Source organism: Mucor velutinosus (assembly GCF_035048745.1).
Source record: "Mucor velutinosus strain NIH1002 chromosome Unknown tig00001572, whole genome shotgun sequence".
NCBI lineage: Eukaryota > Fungi > Mucoromycota > Mucoromycetes > Mucorales > Mucoraceae > Mucor > Mucor velutinosus.
Window position 1 is genome coordinate 415,410 of NW_027041898.1, and position 15,748 is coordinate 431,157.

Below are 15,748 nucleotides of genomic sequence, written 5' to 3' on the forward strand. Positions count from 1 at the left end.
TAATTTTTTCAAATGTTTTTTATTTTTGTTTTTTTTTTGTGTTATTATTATTGTTATCTTGCTATGGGCATGAATGCATCTCCCCTTTGCTAGTTTGAAGGAGATCCTGGTGTATCTGTGCCTGAATCCGTTGTAGCTATACGTTTTGCATTAAAACCCCAAGAAAAAGAAGAAGAAGAAGAAGAAAAAAAAGTACAACAGCCACTCTAATTACCTGGTGTATCTTGTTGTTGTTGCTGTTGTTGTTGTTGTTGTGGATGGTGAGGAGAGTAAGGCACCGTCTCGACCATCACAGGCCTTTGCATCATCATATCAGGAGGATAACGCATCATCATGGGAGCACCGCCGCCATATTGATAGAGTTGAGGTGGAGGCATTTGTTGTGGTACCATGGGGGATCGTTGTTGCGGCGAAGGGTAGCCTTGGGGTGGCACTTGTTGAGGTGGAGGAGGAGCAGGAACAGCGACAGAAGGAGGTGGAGGCGGGAAGGGTGAGCCATGGGGCGATACATTGGCCATCTGAGGGCTGTAGGCACCAGGTGGCATAGGAGGTGGTTGAACAAATTGAGGATATGGCATCTGGTGATGAGGGAAAGGATATCGGTACTGCGTAGGATAGTAGCCATAGTTGGGTGAAGGGTAGCTGTAGACATCTTCATCGTAGCCAAATTGACTAAACTGCACACGATAGGATTTATGTCCAAATGGCCAAGTAGGTCCAACAGAGCTTGCTGGTATGTTCTTGTCAATGAAGGAGGGAACAAAGGCTTCTGTCATCGTTAGGTGTTCAACAGGTCCATTACCTTTCTTGCTCTGACGTCCATTACCGCCGCCAAAGAAGGTATGAGGATGGCTATTATCGTCAGTTGTTGTGGTGGATGTATGATGTGGCATGGGCATACCCATATGAACAGGCGCAGGCGATCTACTGGCAGCAGTAGCTCCACCTCCAGGAACAAAAGCTGCAGCAGATGGGTTTGGTTTAAAGGAAGAGGCTTTTACATTGAATTTGAAAGAATTGGATGTTGCTGAGGAAGGTGCAGTGGTAGTTGTCGTTGTGGTTGTAGCAGTAGTGGTTGCGGGTGCAGGTGATGAAGGAGCAGGAGAAGTAGTAGGAGAGGCCACTGCAGGAGGAGCTGGCGATGACACTTTCTTTGCTGTTGTTGCTGTTGCTGCAGGCGTGGCGGTCGTAGCTTGTTGAAGAGGAGGTGTTGAGATCTTTTTGACAGGCGACGCAATGTTCCTGTTGTTGGCAGAATCACTGCTCACCTGTTCATTTGAGATGGGCGCCTTCTTTTTAGATAGCAATGGCACCAAATCAGCAGGAATAGGCACATTCAACTTGAAAGATTGATGAAATGCCTTGAGTTCCGCTAAACGACCATCCTTTTCCTTTTTCTGTAGTGCTTGTTTCTTTGCATGCAACTTGTCCTTTTCCATCATAGCAAAATGCCTAAATGTAGTTGCAATTTCAGCTTCAATACGCTTAGGTGGCTCATTGCTTCCCGAGTTGTTCTTTTCACTGGACTCACGACGCGTGGTGGGGAGATTGGCAATAGGTGAGGGGTTGGAGGCAGCTTTAGGCAAATCTGAAGTAATGAGCTTGTTGAGTGGATTGCCAGCAGCAACAGGTTTTTCCTTCTTTTGAGTTTGTTGCTGTTGCTGCTGTTGTTGAAGCTTGCGAAGAGCAGGAGGTACATACTTGTTGGGGTTACTAACACCCTCACGCACAACAGCACCATACAAATCCTCTTCATCCATGCCACTATCATCAATCGCCAAACCACGTTCCTCCAGCATGTGTACATTGGTGGTTGCCGTCTTTTGAATCTCGTTTGCCATTTTAATAGCACGTTTCTCGCGATCCTTGTATCCAGGAGCAGATCTGTTTAAAGGTGTGGTGTAAATTTCTTCATCAAAATCTGTCTTGAGACCAAACAGTTTCTCGTTGGCAGCAAATTGGTCCCATGATCCACCTCCATGAGCATCATTGTCGTTTAATTCTAAACCTCCCTCCAATGGCCCATTGTGATCGTCTTCGGTGGGTGCCCATTTATGTAATTCACGTTCTTTGATGTCCAATCTTCCACTGATATCTGTGTCGGTTTTGAAGGCTGATTGGAAAGAGAGCAGAGTGTTCGTGTTAGCGGCAATTACGCTGGAAACCTCCAAACCCAACTTACTATTACGATCATTTGTCTCGGTACCACAGCTGCTAGAGAAATCCACATTGACAGCATTTATCTCGACCAAATCATTGGAGAAAATCAGCAAGGTGTTTTTGATGGGATTGGGGTTGGTCTTGTCCTTGTCGATAGGTGCATTGGGATCGTAAATCTTTTGTGCTAATTTCAAGGCAATGCCTAAATCACCTTCTGTTGAAGCGCCATGAAAGATACCTTTGAACTTGCATCCGTCTTTTACAGTTGCTTCCACCAGTGTGCCCTGTTTTCTGATGAGTATGCCATTGATGCAATTTCTGATTGTAGACACTCACTGTTAAATTACCAAGCAGAAAAAGCATTCGGTCATGAAGTTGCTTTGTTGTAGTAGCGTCTTGTTCAATACCTGTTGCTGTTGTTGTTGACGCGTGGTTGTTACGAGCGGTGCCAGCAGCACTATTGTTGTTGTTGGCCCACTTCTTATTGCTGTTATTGCTGCGACTGTATACGACCATGTTAGCTATGGCATTTTAACATGACGCTTATTGGGCGCACTTACTTTTGTTGCTTTTGTTGATGGCCACCATTACCACCGTTCTGAGCTGAGCCTTCTTGTTTCTTTCCCTGAGATTTTGAAAAAGACATGTTTCACGGAATACTTGTATTCAAATGAAATAGGTACTTGTTATATGAATAATAGATGAAGAAGGAAGAAAGAAATGTTTATTAATTGTTGTACAAAGAAACAACAACCAGGCAAGAAAAAAAAAAAAAAAAAAAAAAGGAGTATCTCAAACAAGTGCTATGGGTGAATTTGATTATTGTAGAGCAGCAGAAAATGGGGGGTTGGCTCTCTCTCTCTCTCTCTCTCGCAAGTGTGTGTGTGTGTGTGTGTGTGTGTAAACAGTCGCATTGTTGTAGGCATTTGGCATTTGCTTCAAATACGCCAATAGATGATGCTTGATAAATAACATGCTATTTGATACTAATGTAAGAAAATGACATCTGCTCCATGCATAAACTTGCGTCGATCGTTACTTTGATTGACATGTCATTTATAGCATAATATACCATGGTAGACACAATTACATTGAAACGTCTTTCGTTACATATTTAACGTGGATATACAACGAAATCAAGCCGGCCCGGACAGCGCGCTTACTGGCACTTTAGATCCACATCGACTCCTCCCAATCCCTATGCCAATGGTAAGCGCAAATGCCAGGAAATGCATTGAGACTTAATGAAGCGCAAAGTATCCAACGTCCAAAAACCTTCCTTTCTCAACATATCACAGGTATATACGTATACATCCATCCATCCATCCATTGCATTCATTAACACTCCCATGACACACATCTAGTATGCCTCCCAAGTTCGATCCCTCTGAGGTTAAGATTATCTATCTTCGTGCCACTGGGTAAATGATGGAAAAAAAAATAATACTCATATTAGTATTGCATTATATCTAACAACTTTATATACAGTGGTGAAGTCGGTGCTTCTAGTGCTCTTGCTCCCAAGATTGGTCCTCTTGGTTTGTCCCCCAAGAAGGTTGGTGAAGATATTGCCAAGGGTACCAAGGATTGGAAGGGTCTCCGTGTCACTGTCCAATTGACCATCCAAAACCGTCAAGCTCAAGTTTCCGTTGTCCCCTCTGCCTCTTCTTTGGTCATCAAGGCTCTCAAGGAACCTCTCCGTGATCGTAAGAAGGAGAAGAACATCAAGCACAGTGGTAATGTCGCTCTTGAGGATATCATTGAAATTGCTCGTACCATGCGTTTCAAGTCTTTGGCTCGTGAGCTCTCTGGTACCGTCAAGGAAATCCTTGGTACCGCTTTCTCTGTTGGTTGTACCGTTGATGGTCAAAACCCCAAGGACCTTTGTGCTGCCATTGATGCTGGTGAAGTTGAGATTCCCGTAAGTTTTTGAGTGTGTGTGTGAAATGGGATGTTTGCTTGTGATGCTAATTTATATGCTGTTGACATGTAGGAAAAATAAATTGATTTTTTTCTGTGGATGAATGAATACAACAACACTTGTAGAACTAAACAATAACAATACAACAACAGCAACAACAGCAACAACATAAAACACAACTCACATAAACAATCTCATCATGAAACGTGTTTTTGATTCAATTGTGTGGGATATGACAAAATTAAGTATATAAAAATATCAATAAAAAGGCATGCCAAAAAATGATTAAAATATGCTTGCTTTATGATGTTGTGAAAGGAACCTTTTGCTTGGAGTGCCGGGAGAGAGAGAGAGAGAGAGAGAACGGCATTACTGTTGATAAAAAGTAGTGTCTTGTCTAGTAGAGAGGAGCATTGCATCAGCTTTAAGACAGGGACCATTTGTTCAGAACCACCACATGTCTTGAGCTACCCTTGAGGACCTCGAAAATTCATGAGCTCCCTTAATAGGGCAAATTTTTACTGTAATAAATAGGCAGCAATGGTAATAGTATCCTCGCTTGCCTTCTGCCGTGCAGTTAGCTATATTAAAAGATAATCAGTATTTGTCTCTTCAAATGACTGTATCAGTGGAATACCAAAGGCTTCATTTTTCCATGTGTCTTCTTGCTTAATTCTCTCGCGTAAGAAGTATTGCTCTACATTTGCTACTTGTTTTAAATTGACTTTTGTTCAGTGTGTCATCCTTGGTGTCTTCTTTTTTTTTTGATGTCGAGTGAGATGTTTTCTCTAAAACTGTGTTTGAGCGCTTTATTTGGGGGAATCCCCTGTTGGCGTGGTGCTGTTTTATAATGGGGTTTTCTGTTGGTGCCAGTTCGAAAGTGAGATGACCTTATGAGTAGCATGTTGAGAATTGGAACTGAGCACTTTCAAAGCTACCTTCAAATACCGCAGTTGAGTATCTGTTACAGATGATGGCGCAACCAGTTATCAGGTAGACCGTAATTGACATTTTGCAGATATTCTTCTTTGCAAGCTATAAGATGCGACATGCGGTAGATTTATTTACAGTAGACATATCCGATACCCTGGGAATGGGAATACTTGTGTGACACTATCATGTCGTAGATCTGTGGCCTAGCAATCAGAGAACAATCACTTTCTGTGAGCACCATAGTAACATTTACAAAAGTGACAGTGGCCTATAACTTGGTCTTCTTGTTGACAACTTTACAACGTTTCTAGGCGCATTTAAGGGTGCTACTCTCATTTTTTTCGGCATTTTATGTAACAGTTGAATAGGGAGCCCGTGATAATTTCGCCCTCTTACACTTGCATCAACCTTTGCAAGCACTCGTACTGTCAGCAAGTAACTAACCTGTGCCTGACAACAAGTAATTAACCTGTGCCTGACAACAAGACTATGTGTGTCCTAAAAATTACTCAGCTTCACTCGATAAAACTAGCAAATCTCCAAGAGGTTCTAATCGGTGTTGGCCATTAGACCAACTACGAATCAAAGACATTTGTACTATACCTCCAAATGCTACATCTATGCTACCATGCATTGGATCAGGCTCGAATGTCCAATTTGTGTGATTGACTCATATTGGGTCATGTTACTGTGATCAACACGGAAATTTGAGTGTGGGAAATTTCCATTGAATTGTGCTCTAAATCAAGCAATTTTAGTATAAATTATTGAAGATGCGAAAAAAAATAAGGGATTCACTCTTCTTTCTTTTGCTTTTTGATTTTTCATTCAAATATACTAGACAATGGCAAAAATCAATGACGAAGAGAGACAAGCGTTATTAAGAAATGTGGAGAAAAAAAGCAGCAGAAGCCATCAATTCCTTGTGACATTGGCAGCATTACTTGTCTTTTCATCTGTAGGCGTAGTTGTGTCACTTTTACATAAAGATACTTCAGGTACCAACCATACAGACATCAATCGGCTACAGAGACGACTATATACTTACTAATTGAAACTGGATAGAACACTCTGTAACTACTCCACATCTCGTGGTAGGTCAACAGGGCGCTGTTGCTGTTGAATTGGAGACATGCTCAGAAGCAGGCCTGAAAAGTAAGTGATCAGACATATGGTAAGATCAGTCCATCTGATGACATACAATTTAGTTTTGAAAAAGGGCGGTAGCGCAGTTGATGCTGCCATTGCCTCTGCTCTTTGTATTGGTGTTGTGAATAGCTTTGCTACTGGTAAGTCCTCTTGGATTGATCAAAATGAAATAAGCATTGTCAGAAATGGCGTAATATTCATTGGTTTAACACATTTGATAGGTATCGGCGGGTAATAAATAGTCCATTGTTGTAGTTGTGGTTCATGTCCTCAACGTCATGGGAAGAGAGATAAGGAAACGCTGACAAATTCTATCTTTTTTTTTTTTTTTTTTTTTTTTAGTGGTGGATTCATGCTGATTCGGAATGGCACCGACTACGAGCACATTGATTTCAGAGAGACTGCACCTGCTGCTTCCTATAGAGACATGTTTGTGGACAATCCCATGGCTGCTCAAATAGGTGGGCTATCTGTAGGCGTACCGTAAGTACAACGAGGGGGTTGTTGTTGTTGTTGGTATGGGCAAAGAACGACGGTATATTGATTATATATTGTCATTTTATCAGTGGCGAGATTAGAGGATTTGAATTAGCCCATCAACGACATGGCAAAGTGCCTTGGGGAGACCTTTTCGAGTCAGCCATCCAGGTAGCTGAAGGTGGATTTGAAGTAACAGACTTGCTGTACAGTAAACTCGTGGTATGTAGTAAACCATAGAGATAAACAAAGTGCATGACTTATCTGAATAACATGTCTATTTTTCAGAAATCAAAAATCTGGCTCGAAGCATCTCCTGAATTTTCCAAAGTGTATGCACCCTCGGGTAAGATTGCTCAGCCTGGCGATATCATAAAGCGACCTACGCTCGGCGCTACTTTACGAACCATTGCAACAGAGGGGCCCAATGTATTTTATGAGGTTTGTTTCTACATGGATGACGAATATTCTGATTGTGTAACAAACAAGATAGGGTACAATTGCTGAATCAATCGTCAATGCTACACAAGCAGCAGGAGGCATCTTGACACTGGAGGATATGAAGAATTACAGACCTTTGATTCGACCTACTATCAGCACTTGGTATCACGGACGCAAAGTGATCACTACATCCTCTCCCACGAGTGGTCCTGCCCTTTTGAGTGTTTTGAATATCATTGAGCCTTATCTGTTCAATGTTACTGGCCCTACACCTTTGAACATACATCGTTTTGTTGAGGCCATCAAATATGGATTCGCATTCCGTACAGAGATCGGCGATCCCGATTTTCTGGATAACGAAAAGCGCATCGAGGAGATCATTAGCAAAGAGTGGGCAGATCAAGTGAGAAAGAACATGACGGATGTAAGTTCTAGCCTTGATCATGGTTGGGCTCTACTGATATTTTGCTTAGGATAAAACACATGATTACAGCTATTACGAGCCCAAATATGAAAGCAATGACCCTCATGGAACAATGCATCTATCAGTGATTGATAAGGATGACAATGCTGTCTCATTGACTTCGACAGTGAACCTCATGTTTGGCGCCAAGTTTATGGATCCCGTTACAGGCGTCATTTTGAATGATGAATTAGATGATTTCAGCATCCCTGGTGTTCCCAACAACTTTGGCTTGTATCCTAGTCCGTACAACTACATTGAACCTTTCAAGAGGCCCCTATCCACTATCACACCCACCATCATAGAAGACGAGAATAACAATTTAGAGCTCGTCGTGGGCGGTTCTGGTGGATCCCAAATTTTGACTGCCACTCTAAATGTAATCCTCAATACCTACGATTTCCACCAAAACGTGTTTGAAGCTGTCAAGGCCCCTCGTATCCACCATCAATTAATTCCAAACGAAGTGCAATTTGAAACAGGATACAGCAGCGAAGTGCTATCTGTGCTCACGCAAAAGGGACATTTGGTAAGAAGGATTACAATTATCCAGAGAGGCGGTGAACACACACAATTTGCTCTAACGTTTTTTTTTTTTTTTTTTTTTTTTTCTCTCTGAAAATGTAGCTTCGTAATTTGGCAGAGACAGGTACTGTGTCAGCTTCTCAAGCTATCAGACGTTTCAATAATGGTACACTCCATGCTGCCAGTGATCCTAGAAAGAATGGTTTAGCGGCTGCTTATTAAGCAAAGGATAAAGCATTTACAATTATGTCTCTTTTATATGGCAAATCAAGCGGCCTACTATTCTCTCGGATGCTTTTGCAACATTAATCACATTAGTTTCTACCTCATTAGATAAAATGTAATCAGTTCCGAAATTATCATTATTATGAAAATTCAATATCCAATACAAAGAATGTATCTCACTCTAGTAGTTTATTATAATAATGTACAAAATGAATCAAAACGAGCAATGCTTTTTTTTTTCCCCCTCTTAGGCACGAAGGTTCTTGAGAACAGCTTCAGTGACCTCACTGGTGGAGCTCTTGCCGCCAAGATCAGGAGTAAGAATAGAGGCATCAGCCAAAACAGCATCAACAGCATCATAGACCTTAAGAGCTTGAGAGGTATAACCCATATGTTCCAACAACATACCAGCAGAGCGAATAGAGGCGATAGGGTTGGCAATACCCTTGCCAGCAATATCAGGGGCAGAACCATGAACAGGCTCACCCATAACAAAGTGATCACCTACATTGGCAGAGGGAACGACACCCAAAGAACCGACAAGAGCAGCAGCACCATCAGAAATGATATCACCGTAGAGATTAGGAGCAACAACAACATCAAATGCCTCGGGTTCACGGAACATACGGTATACCATGGAATCCACCAACTGCTCTTCCATGTCCACGCCCTTGTAAAGTTCAGCATTCTTTTCCTTGACGCCACGTACAGTTTCACGCCATAAACCATCAGTGACACTCAAGACATTGGACTTGTGGACAATAGTGACGCGAGGGTTGTGTTGCCAGAAACGCTTGGCCAAAGGCACTTGAGAACGAAGCTTTTCGCGAGTCAAAGCCATGTTGAATGCCATCTTACCAATACGTTGAGAAGCATATTCAGAGATCTTGCGATCAGCCCATGCCACTCTTAAACCGTTGGCATCTACCTCCTCTCTCTCTGATTTGATGTACTATACATACACACAAACCAACACGTCAGAATTTTCACTATCATCTACACAAGCTACTTACCAAACATTCAGTGTTTTCACGGATAATGAGCATATCCAACAACTTTTGGTTGGGGAATGCAGGAGAGTTAACAGATTTGACAGGGCGAACATTAGCGTACAAGTCCAAATGTTTGCGCAAAGCAACAATGGGAGAAGAGTAACCAGCGACTTTGTGGGATGGGGAACTATCGTATTTGCACGTAAATGCCAATGAGCATCAACATAACCCAAGTGCCCGCCAGTTGACTTACCTGACAGCGCCGAAAAGAGCACCATGGCAATCATTCTTCAAAGTGTCAATGGTTTCTTGAGGAAGAGAGGTACCGGTCTTTTGAAAGAGTTCAAAACCAGCATCAAGGTCAACAAATTCAAACTTGGGACCCGATGTCAATGATTCAAGAACTTGACGGGCAGCCTACATAAAGTTCAATGCGTTAGCTGTTGGCTCGTTTACTTGTAAGGGATATTTATCGACAAAACATACAGGAATAACTAGAATTAAAAAAAAAGGAATAATGAGTGATCGGTCCCTGGAATTTCTGATCTGCTTCTTGACATGTTAAACGCTACCTTCTCTACCAATACCGTCAGCAGGAATTAAACCAATCTTTACAGTGGAAGAAGCTGAAGTAGCAAGAGAACGGCGAAGAACGTGAGAAGCCATGTTGGATAATTAAATGATAAAGAAGGAGAAGAAGAGATGGAAAACAAGATGGTTGTTTATTTATGAAAGCATGAACAGCGGTGATCTAATCAAAAGAGGGTCACCTACCAACACCAAGAGATGAGATGATCGTACCCTATTAAGGAATTCCAATCTATGGAGCAAGAGATTATCAATCAATCTGTTTGTTTGGAAACTCTGCTTTGGGCTGCATATGAATGACATTTTCAAATGATATGCACTTTTTTTTTTTTTTTTTTTTTTTTTTCCTTTTTGTCTTGAATGTTTGGTTTTACTAGTAGATGTTTATTCGAGCAAAGTAGTAAATGCTCTAGTATATTAAAGATGACATAACTCTGTATCCTGGTAAAGCCAAAAGGCATGTGCTTTATAAGGAAGGGTATAAAAAGGTATATAATGAATAAAACAAATGTCTACATGATTTGACATGACGCACCACATCCATTTGCAGGCTCGGCAAAAGGGTCTGGATGTCTATTGCCCCAAACTGAAGGTAGCATTAAATCAGGGGTGGACTGACAGTAATCAATCAATCTATACATACGACGTGTGAGTGAATACAATGTTACGGGAGACTCGTGTGCAGCAACATGCTTACGATCGACTCGCTTCGGAAACAGGGATTCTTGGGATATCCAGTTGACGTTTTAATTTTCCATTTAATTCGAGAATCTTCAAGAGTTTTGTCTCGGATACAGTTTGTCTAGCCATGATAATACAGGTAGATGAAAAAGAAAAAAGAAAGAGAAAGAGAGTGAAAAAGAAAGCTACTACTGTATTTCATCAACTCGTGTGTTTCTTGTGTATAAAGTTGTACAACTTTCGCCCAAACTCCTCCCCAATCAGTTCCTTCAATGTCTTTTGTTGTGAATGGAAGAGCTGATCCAAATCTTGGAAATGGTTCATGAGGATGCGATAGTTGGCAGAGGTTACGCCTGGCATACTCCGCAGGATCTCTTGTGGTGTCATGTTATATACAGTGTCTCCATCTTCATGACCCTCTGCGCCAATACTCGCTGCAAATTCAGAATCAGGTTCCAGTTCAGTTTTCTATAATAGATTTTTTTTTTTTTTTTTTTTTTTTTAGATCAAGTGCTACCACTACTGTTAAATTAAATCTGTTACCTTGAGCTCACTAAAGATTTTAGCGGTTTCGTGTGGACTAGAGGACCAGATGATTCTGAGCTTGGGAAATGCCAGCGTCAACAAGACCAGTTTGGAGGATAGATCGGTGACTCGAATATTCTCTCGCATGTCAGATACAGCTTGCAATGAAAACGACTTGTTTTGGTCAAATTCAATCAACAGGATAGGTATTTTATAAAACGCAGACATGAGTTCACATTGAGTGTACCTAATAACAGTTAGTATTTGTTTTGTATCACATCTGAGATTGACCTACAGTCTGCCCGAACTAAAGGATTGAACGAGATCTGCAATTGATTTACGTTCTACACACATATCGGGGCTCAGAATGTAATCGCCCACCTGCAATGTACAAGGCACAATCTTGATACCGTCAGCGTACAATATAGGTGGCAATGAGCTACGGAATTCACGCATGTCCACCGTAACAATCTGAGGCCCAGTGACAGCCTTGGCTTGACCGCCTGCGATTCTTGAGTTTAAGCTGGATGGACGTATAATGGCATCTTGTCGTTCTTGTCTTTTGTCGGGTAATGGGATAGCCATGACGGATTTCTCATGAATCAGACGCTCAAACGACCCCTTTTCTTTTCGGATTAAACTAAGGTAGTTTTGCTCTTCCACTGAGTTTTCGTACAGCATAAAATACACGCGAATATCAACTGTGGGGTGTTGTGCTCTGTACACTTCAATTTGACGTACGAATGCGGGATTAGGGTCAAACAAGATAATGAAGCGAGGCTGTGCATCTTGCAAGACTTGCTCGTTGGCATCATCTTCGTAGCACTGGATTGTGATCAGTGATGTATTGGGTATCTCTTCAAAGGTTGGTAATATGTCATCCTGATGGTTGTGTATCAATTCTGAATCCAAGGTGGGACCTACGCCTCGAAATGTGTCATCTTCATCTTCCTCCTCCTCCTCCTCGCCGTTCTCACGACTGTCCAGTGCCGAGATGGTGTCCGCCACGTCGTCTTTGAACGTCTCTGCCAGTGTCAATGATCTGCTATTGCTTGCAGAAGATGCAGCTGTTGCTGATCCGCCTCTGACGCGTCTTCGCTTGTTGGGTGGTGGCCTGCCTCGCATGGCAGTGGGCGCTGGTGATGGCTTTGCTGGTTCTGCTACTTGCATGCGGTAAATATTGACTCTCCATTTGAAGAAATTGTGTGCAATCTTGTCCAAGAATGGCTCTTCTTCATTGATGCGAGTTATATAGTCCTTCAGTTGCGAGCAAGTTCGTTTTTCAGACACCATGATCAATACAGGCGCACTTTCACCGTCATTCAATTGCAAGTTGTCTTGTTCAATCTCTGCCAAAATGCTCTTCAACAGCTGCCATTTGGGTTGTTCCTCCAACACGAGTTTAATATGCTGCGGTATGAGGGAGTTGTCCTGTCGTTTTGGTAACTCGTCAAACTCTCTCTCGCCTTGCTTTACATACACTCTCTTGCGAGCAGCCTATCATATACACACTTCAATAAGGGCATGTTTATTGAATGCCTCTAATCTACTCACCGTAATGGCTCTGTTACCAGCTTCATATAGTAACCATTGCGATTGCTTGATCTGCTTGCCATCCTGTGCAGTGTTGGCGGCTATCACTGTCTCTATAAAGCTGTAAAACGACACACAATCATAGGTGGTCAAATATCTAGTGTAAGACGTTAGCATGAGCACACAAGCACAAAGTTCTCTTGTTCTACCCTAACAGCTGACGCAAAATCTTCAAATCACCCACCAACTGCTTGGAAGCTGAAGACACTCTATGCCATATCGGATCCAATTGACGTCTGACAATGGCATCAAATGACTTGAAAAACGAATTCTCTATGGTAAACTCGCCGACGTCGATGTGTGGGTTGGCTCGTCTTAATTCCGCCAACGTCTCTTCCAAGCACTGCACGAGGCTTTGCTGTATGATATCCATGGACTCTGACATAGGCTGTCGCAATTCAATTACATTGTTGTTTGTTTTAGCCAAGTCTTCTGTTACTGTCACTTGAAATCGAGGCCACAAATGCACTTTGCGTAGAAACAGGGATTTCATGGTGTTTTGTAAGGGCGCAAATCCAGTGACAAATGCTTCAGGTCGATCCGAGAATGCCTTGATGAACCCCTCTTGGTTGTGTTCTCTGTACACTCTTAAAATCAGCTCTTCCATCGAATTGGGTCTCACTCTAAAACAAGCGGAAAGCATGAGTGTTACATGTCATGACTTGCATGAACCACCGATGTACCTGTGCGCATTATAGACGAGGATGCCATTGATCAATGAGGTGGGAATACGCTCCAGCAACATGTCTACTGCCAAAATTCTGGACGTGATGGAGAAGATGCCACTTTCGCGATACATGCTGCTTCTCTTGTCTGCTGGCGTATTGTACTCGATGCGTCGAATGACATGCTGACTAGATACGCCCAGAGCAATCAACTGCTCCTGCAATAATTCGTCCTGTTCTTTGGATGTATTGATCAACAGAATCAAGTGATTTCCGCCCGAATACACTTGCACCAGATGGCACAGAATCTGAAATAGGCCTAATCCAGGTGATATAATCAACAAGCCATCTTCTGTTACAATTTCAGTCAAGACTTGTTTTTGGAAAGGTAGCATAATTGAAGAAAGAAATGCTCAATTTACGCAGCATGAAATCCCTCCACTTTTGGTACTGTAGTGGGTGTGACGCGTCTGTAAACAAAAAAAAAATATTTTTTTTTTTTTTAAATCAAATTTCACCTGTTCCCTTTACTCGACCCCTTTTCTTTTTTTTTTCTTCCTGAATATATCACACGCACACTAGAGAGAGATGGATAAAACTGCAGTTGCTGATAGAAAGAACGCCTTCAAAAACAAGGATGCTTTCGGCTCTGATCAAGTGAGAAATCGTAGACAAAAGCACACTGTCGAAATCAGAAAGCAAAAGCGTGAGGAAAACTTGTCCAAGCGTCGTAACATGAACATCCCTAGCGCGTCCATGTCTGACAGTGAGGACGACATTGAAGTCGAGGATGATATCAATGTAAGTCTATTCTGTGATGGTATTAGATAGAAAAATACTCACTCTCTGTTTGATAGCTCCACGCCAATTTGGTCGCTTTGATTGCCGATGTCAACTCCAACGATGTTGAGAAACAATACGATGCCACCACCAAATTCCGTAAGCTTCTCTCCAAGGAAAAGAACCCTCCCATCAAGGATGTCATTGCTACTGGTGTTGTCCCCAAGTTTGTCGAGTTTTTGAGATCCACACATGCTTTATTACAGGTAAGTTTTTTGTGTGTGTGTGTGTGTGTGTGTGTGTGTGTGTGTGCGCTGAGAAAGGAAATGAAATTTCTAAAAGATTCCATTTCACACTCTCTTAGTTTGAAGCTGCATGGGCCTTGACCAACATTGCCTCTGGTTCCTCTGACCAAACTCAAGTCGTCATTGCCTCTGGTGCCGTCCCTATTTTCATTGAGTTATTGAGCAGCAACATTCCCGATGTCAAGGAGCAAGTAAGTAGCGTAGTTTTTTTTTTTTTTTTTTTTTTGTTGTTGAAAAACTCATCTCTTTCTTCTTGTAGGCTGTGTGGGCTTTGGGTAATATCGCTGGTGATAGTGCAGTGTGTCGCGATTACGTATTGGAACAAGGTGCATTGATGCCATTGTTGGTCATCCTCAACGAACAACACAAATTGAGCATGCTGCGTAATGCTACCTGGACACTTTCCAACTTGTGTCGTGGTAAGAACCCTCAACCTGCATGGGAGATGGTGGTCCCTGCTTTGCCTGTGCTCGCCAAATTGATTTATTCCACCGACGAAGAAGTCTTGATTGATGCTTGTTGGGCTATTTCCTACTTGTCTGATGGCTACAATGACAGAATTCAAGCTGTGATCGAATCAGGCGTCTGCCGTCGTTTGGTTGAATTACTGATGCACCCTAGCTCCAGCGTGCAAACACCTGCTCTTCGTTCTGTAGGTAACATCGTTACTGGTGACGATTTACAAACACAAGTCATTATCAATTGTGGCGTCTTGGGTGCTTTATCCTCTCTTTTGGGTAACCCCAAGGAAGCCATCCGCAAAGAAGCCTGTTGGACTGTGTCAAACATCACGGCTGGCAACACTGCTCAAATTGACGCTGTTATTGAAAGCAACATTATTCCCCCCTTGGTCCACATCTTGTCAACTGCTGAATTCAAGACACGCAAGGAAGCCTGTTGGGCTATTGTCAATGCTACCAGTGGTGGACTCAACAAGCCTGCACAAATTCAATACATGGTCAGCCAAGGTATCATCAAGCCCTTGTGTGATGTGTTGACAGGTCTCGACAATAAGATTATACAAGTGGCATTGGACGGTTTAGAGAACATTTTGAAGGTTGGAGATCAAGATCGTCCCAATGATCCCGAGGGCATCAACAGATACGCACTTTACATTGAAGAATGCGGTGGCATGGAGCTGATTCACCAATTGCAGACACATCGCAACGAAGATGTGTACAAGAAGGCATATCACATTATCGATCGTTACTTCAACGATGAGGACGCCGAAGACATGACAGATGAAGGACAACCTCAGCAATCATTTAGCTTCCAATCCAACGTAGATGTTCCTCAAGGTGGATTTAATTTTGGTTCTTAAGTGT

General features: G+C 42.3%; 7 protein-coding genes across 7 annotated transcripts; 3 read left to right on the top strand and 4 right to left on the bottom strand.

Moving 5' to 3' along the window:
* Nucleotides 1-206: 206 nt before the first annotated feature.
* PCL1_5 (PHO85 cyclin-1) lies at nt 207-2,806 on the bottom strand (the record flags this gene model as incomplete). The annotated part of the gene is made up of 4 exons (XM_064832342.1): nt 207-2,113; nt 2,183-2,444; nt 2,497-2,662; nt 2,721-2,806. The coding sequence occupies 4 exons, from the start codon at nt 2,804-2,806 to the stop codon at nt 207-209; spliced, it is 2,421 nt and encodes an 806-aa protein (XP_064687897.1).
* A 719-nt stretch (nt 2,807-3,525) lies between these two features.
* On the top strand, nt 3,526-4,162 carry ATC70_013177 (uncharacterized protein; the record flags this gene model as incomplete). Its single annotated transcript, XM_064832343.1, has 3 exons — nt 3,526-3,581; nt 3,649-4,081; nt 4,154-4,162. The coding sequence occupies 3 exons, from the start codon at nt 3,526-3,528 to the stop codon at nt 4,160-4,162; spliced, it is 498 nt and encodes a 165-aa protein (XP_064687898.1).
* Nucleotides 4,163-5,858: 1,696 nt separating this feature from the next.
* Nucleotides 5,859-8,291, top strand: ATC70_013178 (C3H1-type domain-containing protein; the record flags this gene model as incomplete). Its single annotated transcript, XM_064832344.1, has 10 exons — nt 5,859-6,012; nt 6,080-6,169; nt 6,223-6,303; nt 6,385-6,394; nt 6,506-6,646; nt 6,730-6,862; nt 6,929-7,081; nt 7,134-7,505; nt 7,555-8,073; nt 8,172-8,291. The coding sequence occupies 10 exons, from the start codon at nt 5,859-5,861 to the stop codon at nt 8,289-8,291; spliced, it is 1,773 nt and encodes a 590-aa protein (XP_064687899.1).
* Nucleotides 8,292-8,541: 250 nt separating this feature from the next.
* Nucleotides 8,542-9,952, bottom strand: HST3_2 (NAD-dependent deacetylase hst3; the record flags this gene model as incomplete). Its single annotated transcript, XM_064832345.1, has 5 exons — nt 8,542-9,246; nt 9,308-9,473; nt 9,540-9,703; nt 9,773-9,780; nt 9,859-9,952. 5 exons carry the CDS (start codon nt 9,950-9,952, stop codon nt 8,542-8,544), a joined length of 1,137 nt encoding a protein of 378 aa, XP_064687900.1.
* Nucleotides 9,953-10,386: 434 nt separating this feature from the next.
* Nucleotides 10,387-10,684, bottom strand: ATC70_013180 (uncharacterized protein; the record flags this gene model as incomplete). The annotated part of the gene is made up of 2 exons (XM_064832346.1): nt 10,387-10,507; nt 10,572-10,684. The coding sequence occupies 2 exons, from the start codon at nt 10,682-10,684 to the stop codon at nt 10,387-10,389; spliced, it is 234 nt and encodes a 77-aa protein (XP_064687901.1).
* Nucleotides 10,685-10,756: 72 nt separating this feature from the next.
* ATC70_013181 (uncharacterized protein) lies at nt 10,757-13,733 on the bottom strand (the record flags this gene model as incomplete). The annotated part of the gene is made up of 6 exons (XM_064832347.1): nt 10,757-11,023; nt 11,099-11,327; nt 11,376-12,577; nt 12,635-12,770; nt 12,823-13,296; nt 13,357-13,733. 6 exons carry the CDS (start codon nt 13,731-13,733, stop codon nt 10,757-10,759), a joined length of 2,685 nt encoding a protein of 894 aa, XP_064687902.1.
* A 193-nt stretch (nt 13,734-13,926) lies between these two features.
* Nucleotides 13,927-15,744, top strand: ATC70_013182 (Epimerase domain-containing protein; the record flags this gene model as incomplete). The annotated part of the gene is made up of 4 exons (XM_064832348.1): nt 13,927-14,139; nt 14,196-14,384; nt 14,483-14,614; nt 14,683-15,744. The coding sequence occupies 4 exons, from the start codon at nt 13,927-13,929 to the stop codon at nt 15,742-15,744; spliced, it is 1,596 nt and encodes a 531-aa protein (XP_064687903.1).
* Nucleotides 15,745-15,748: the final 4 nt, after the last annotated feature.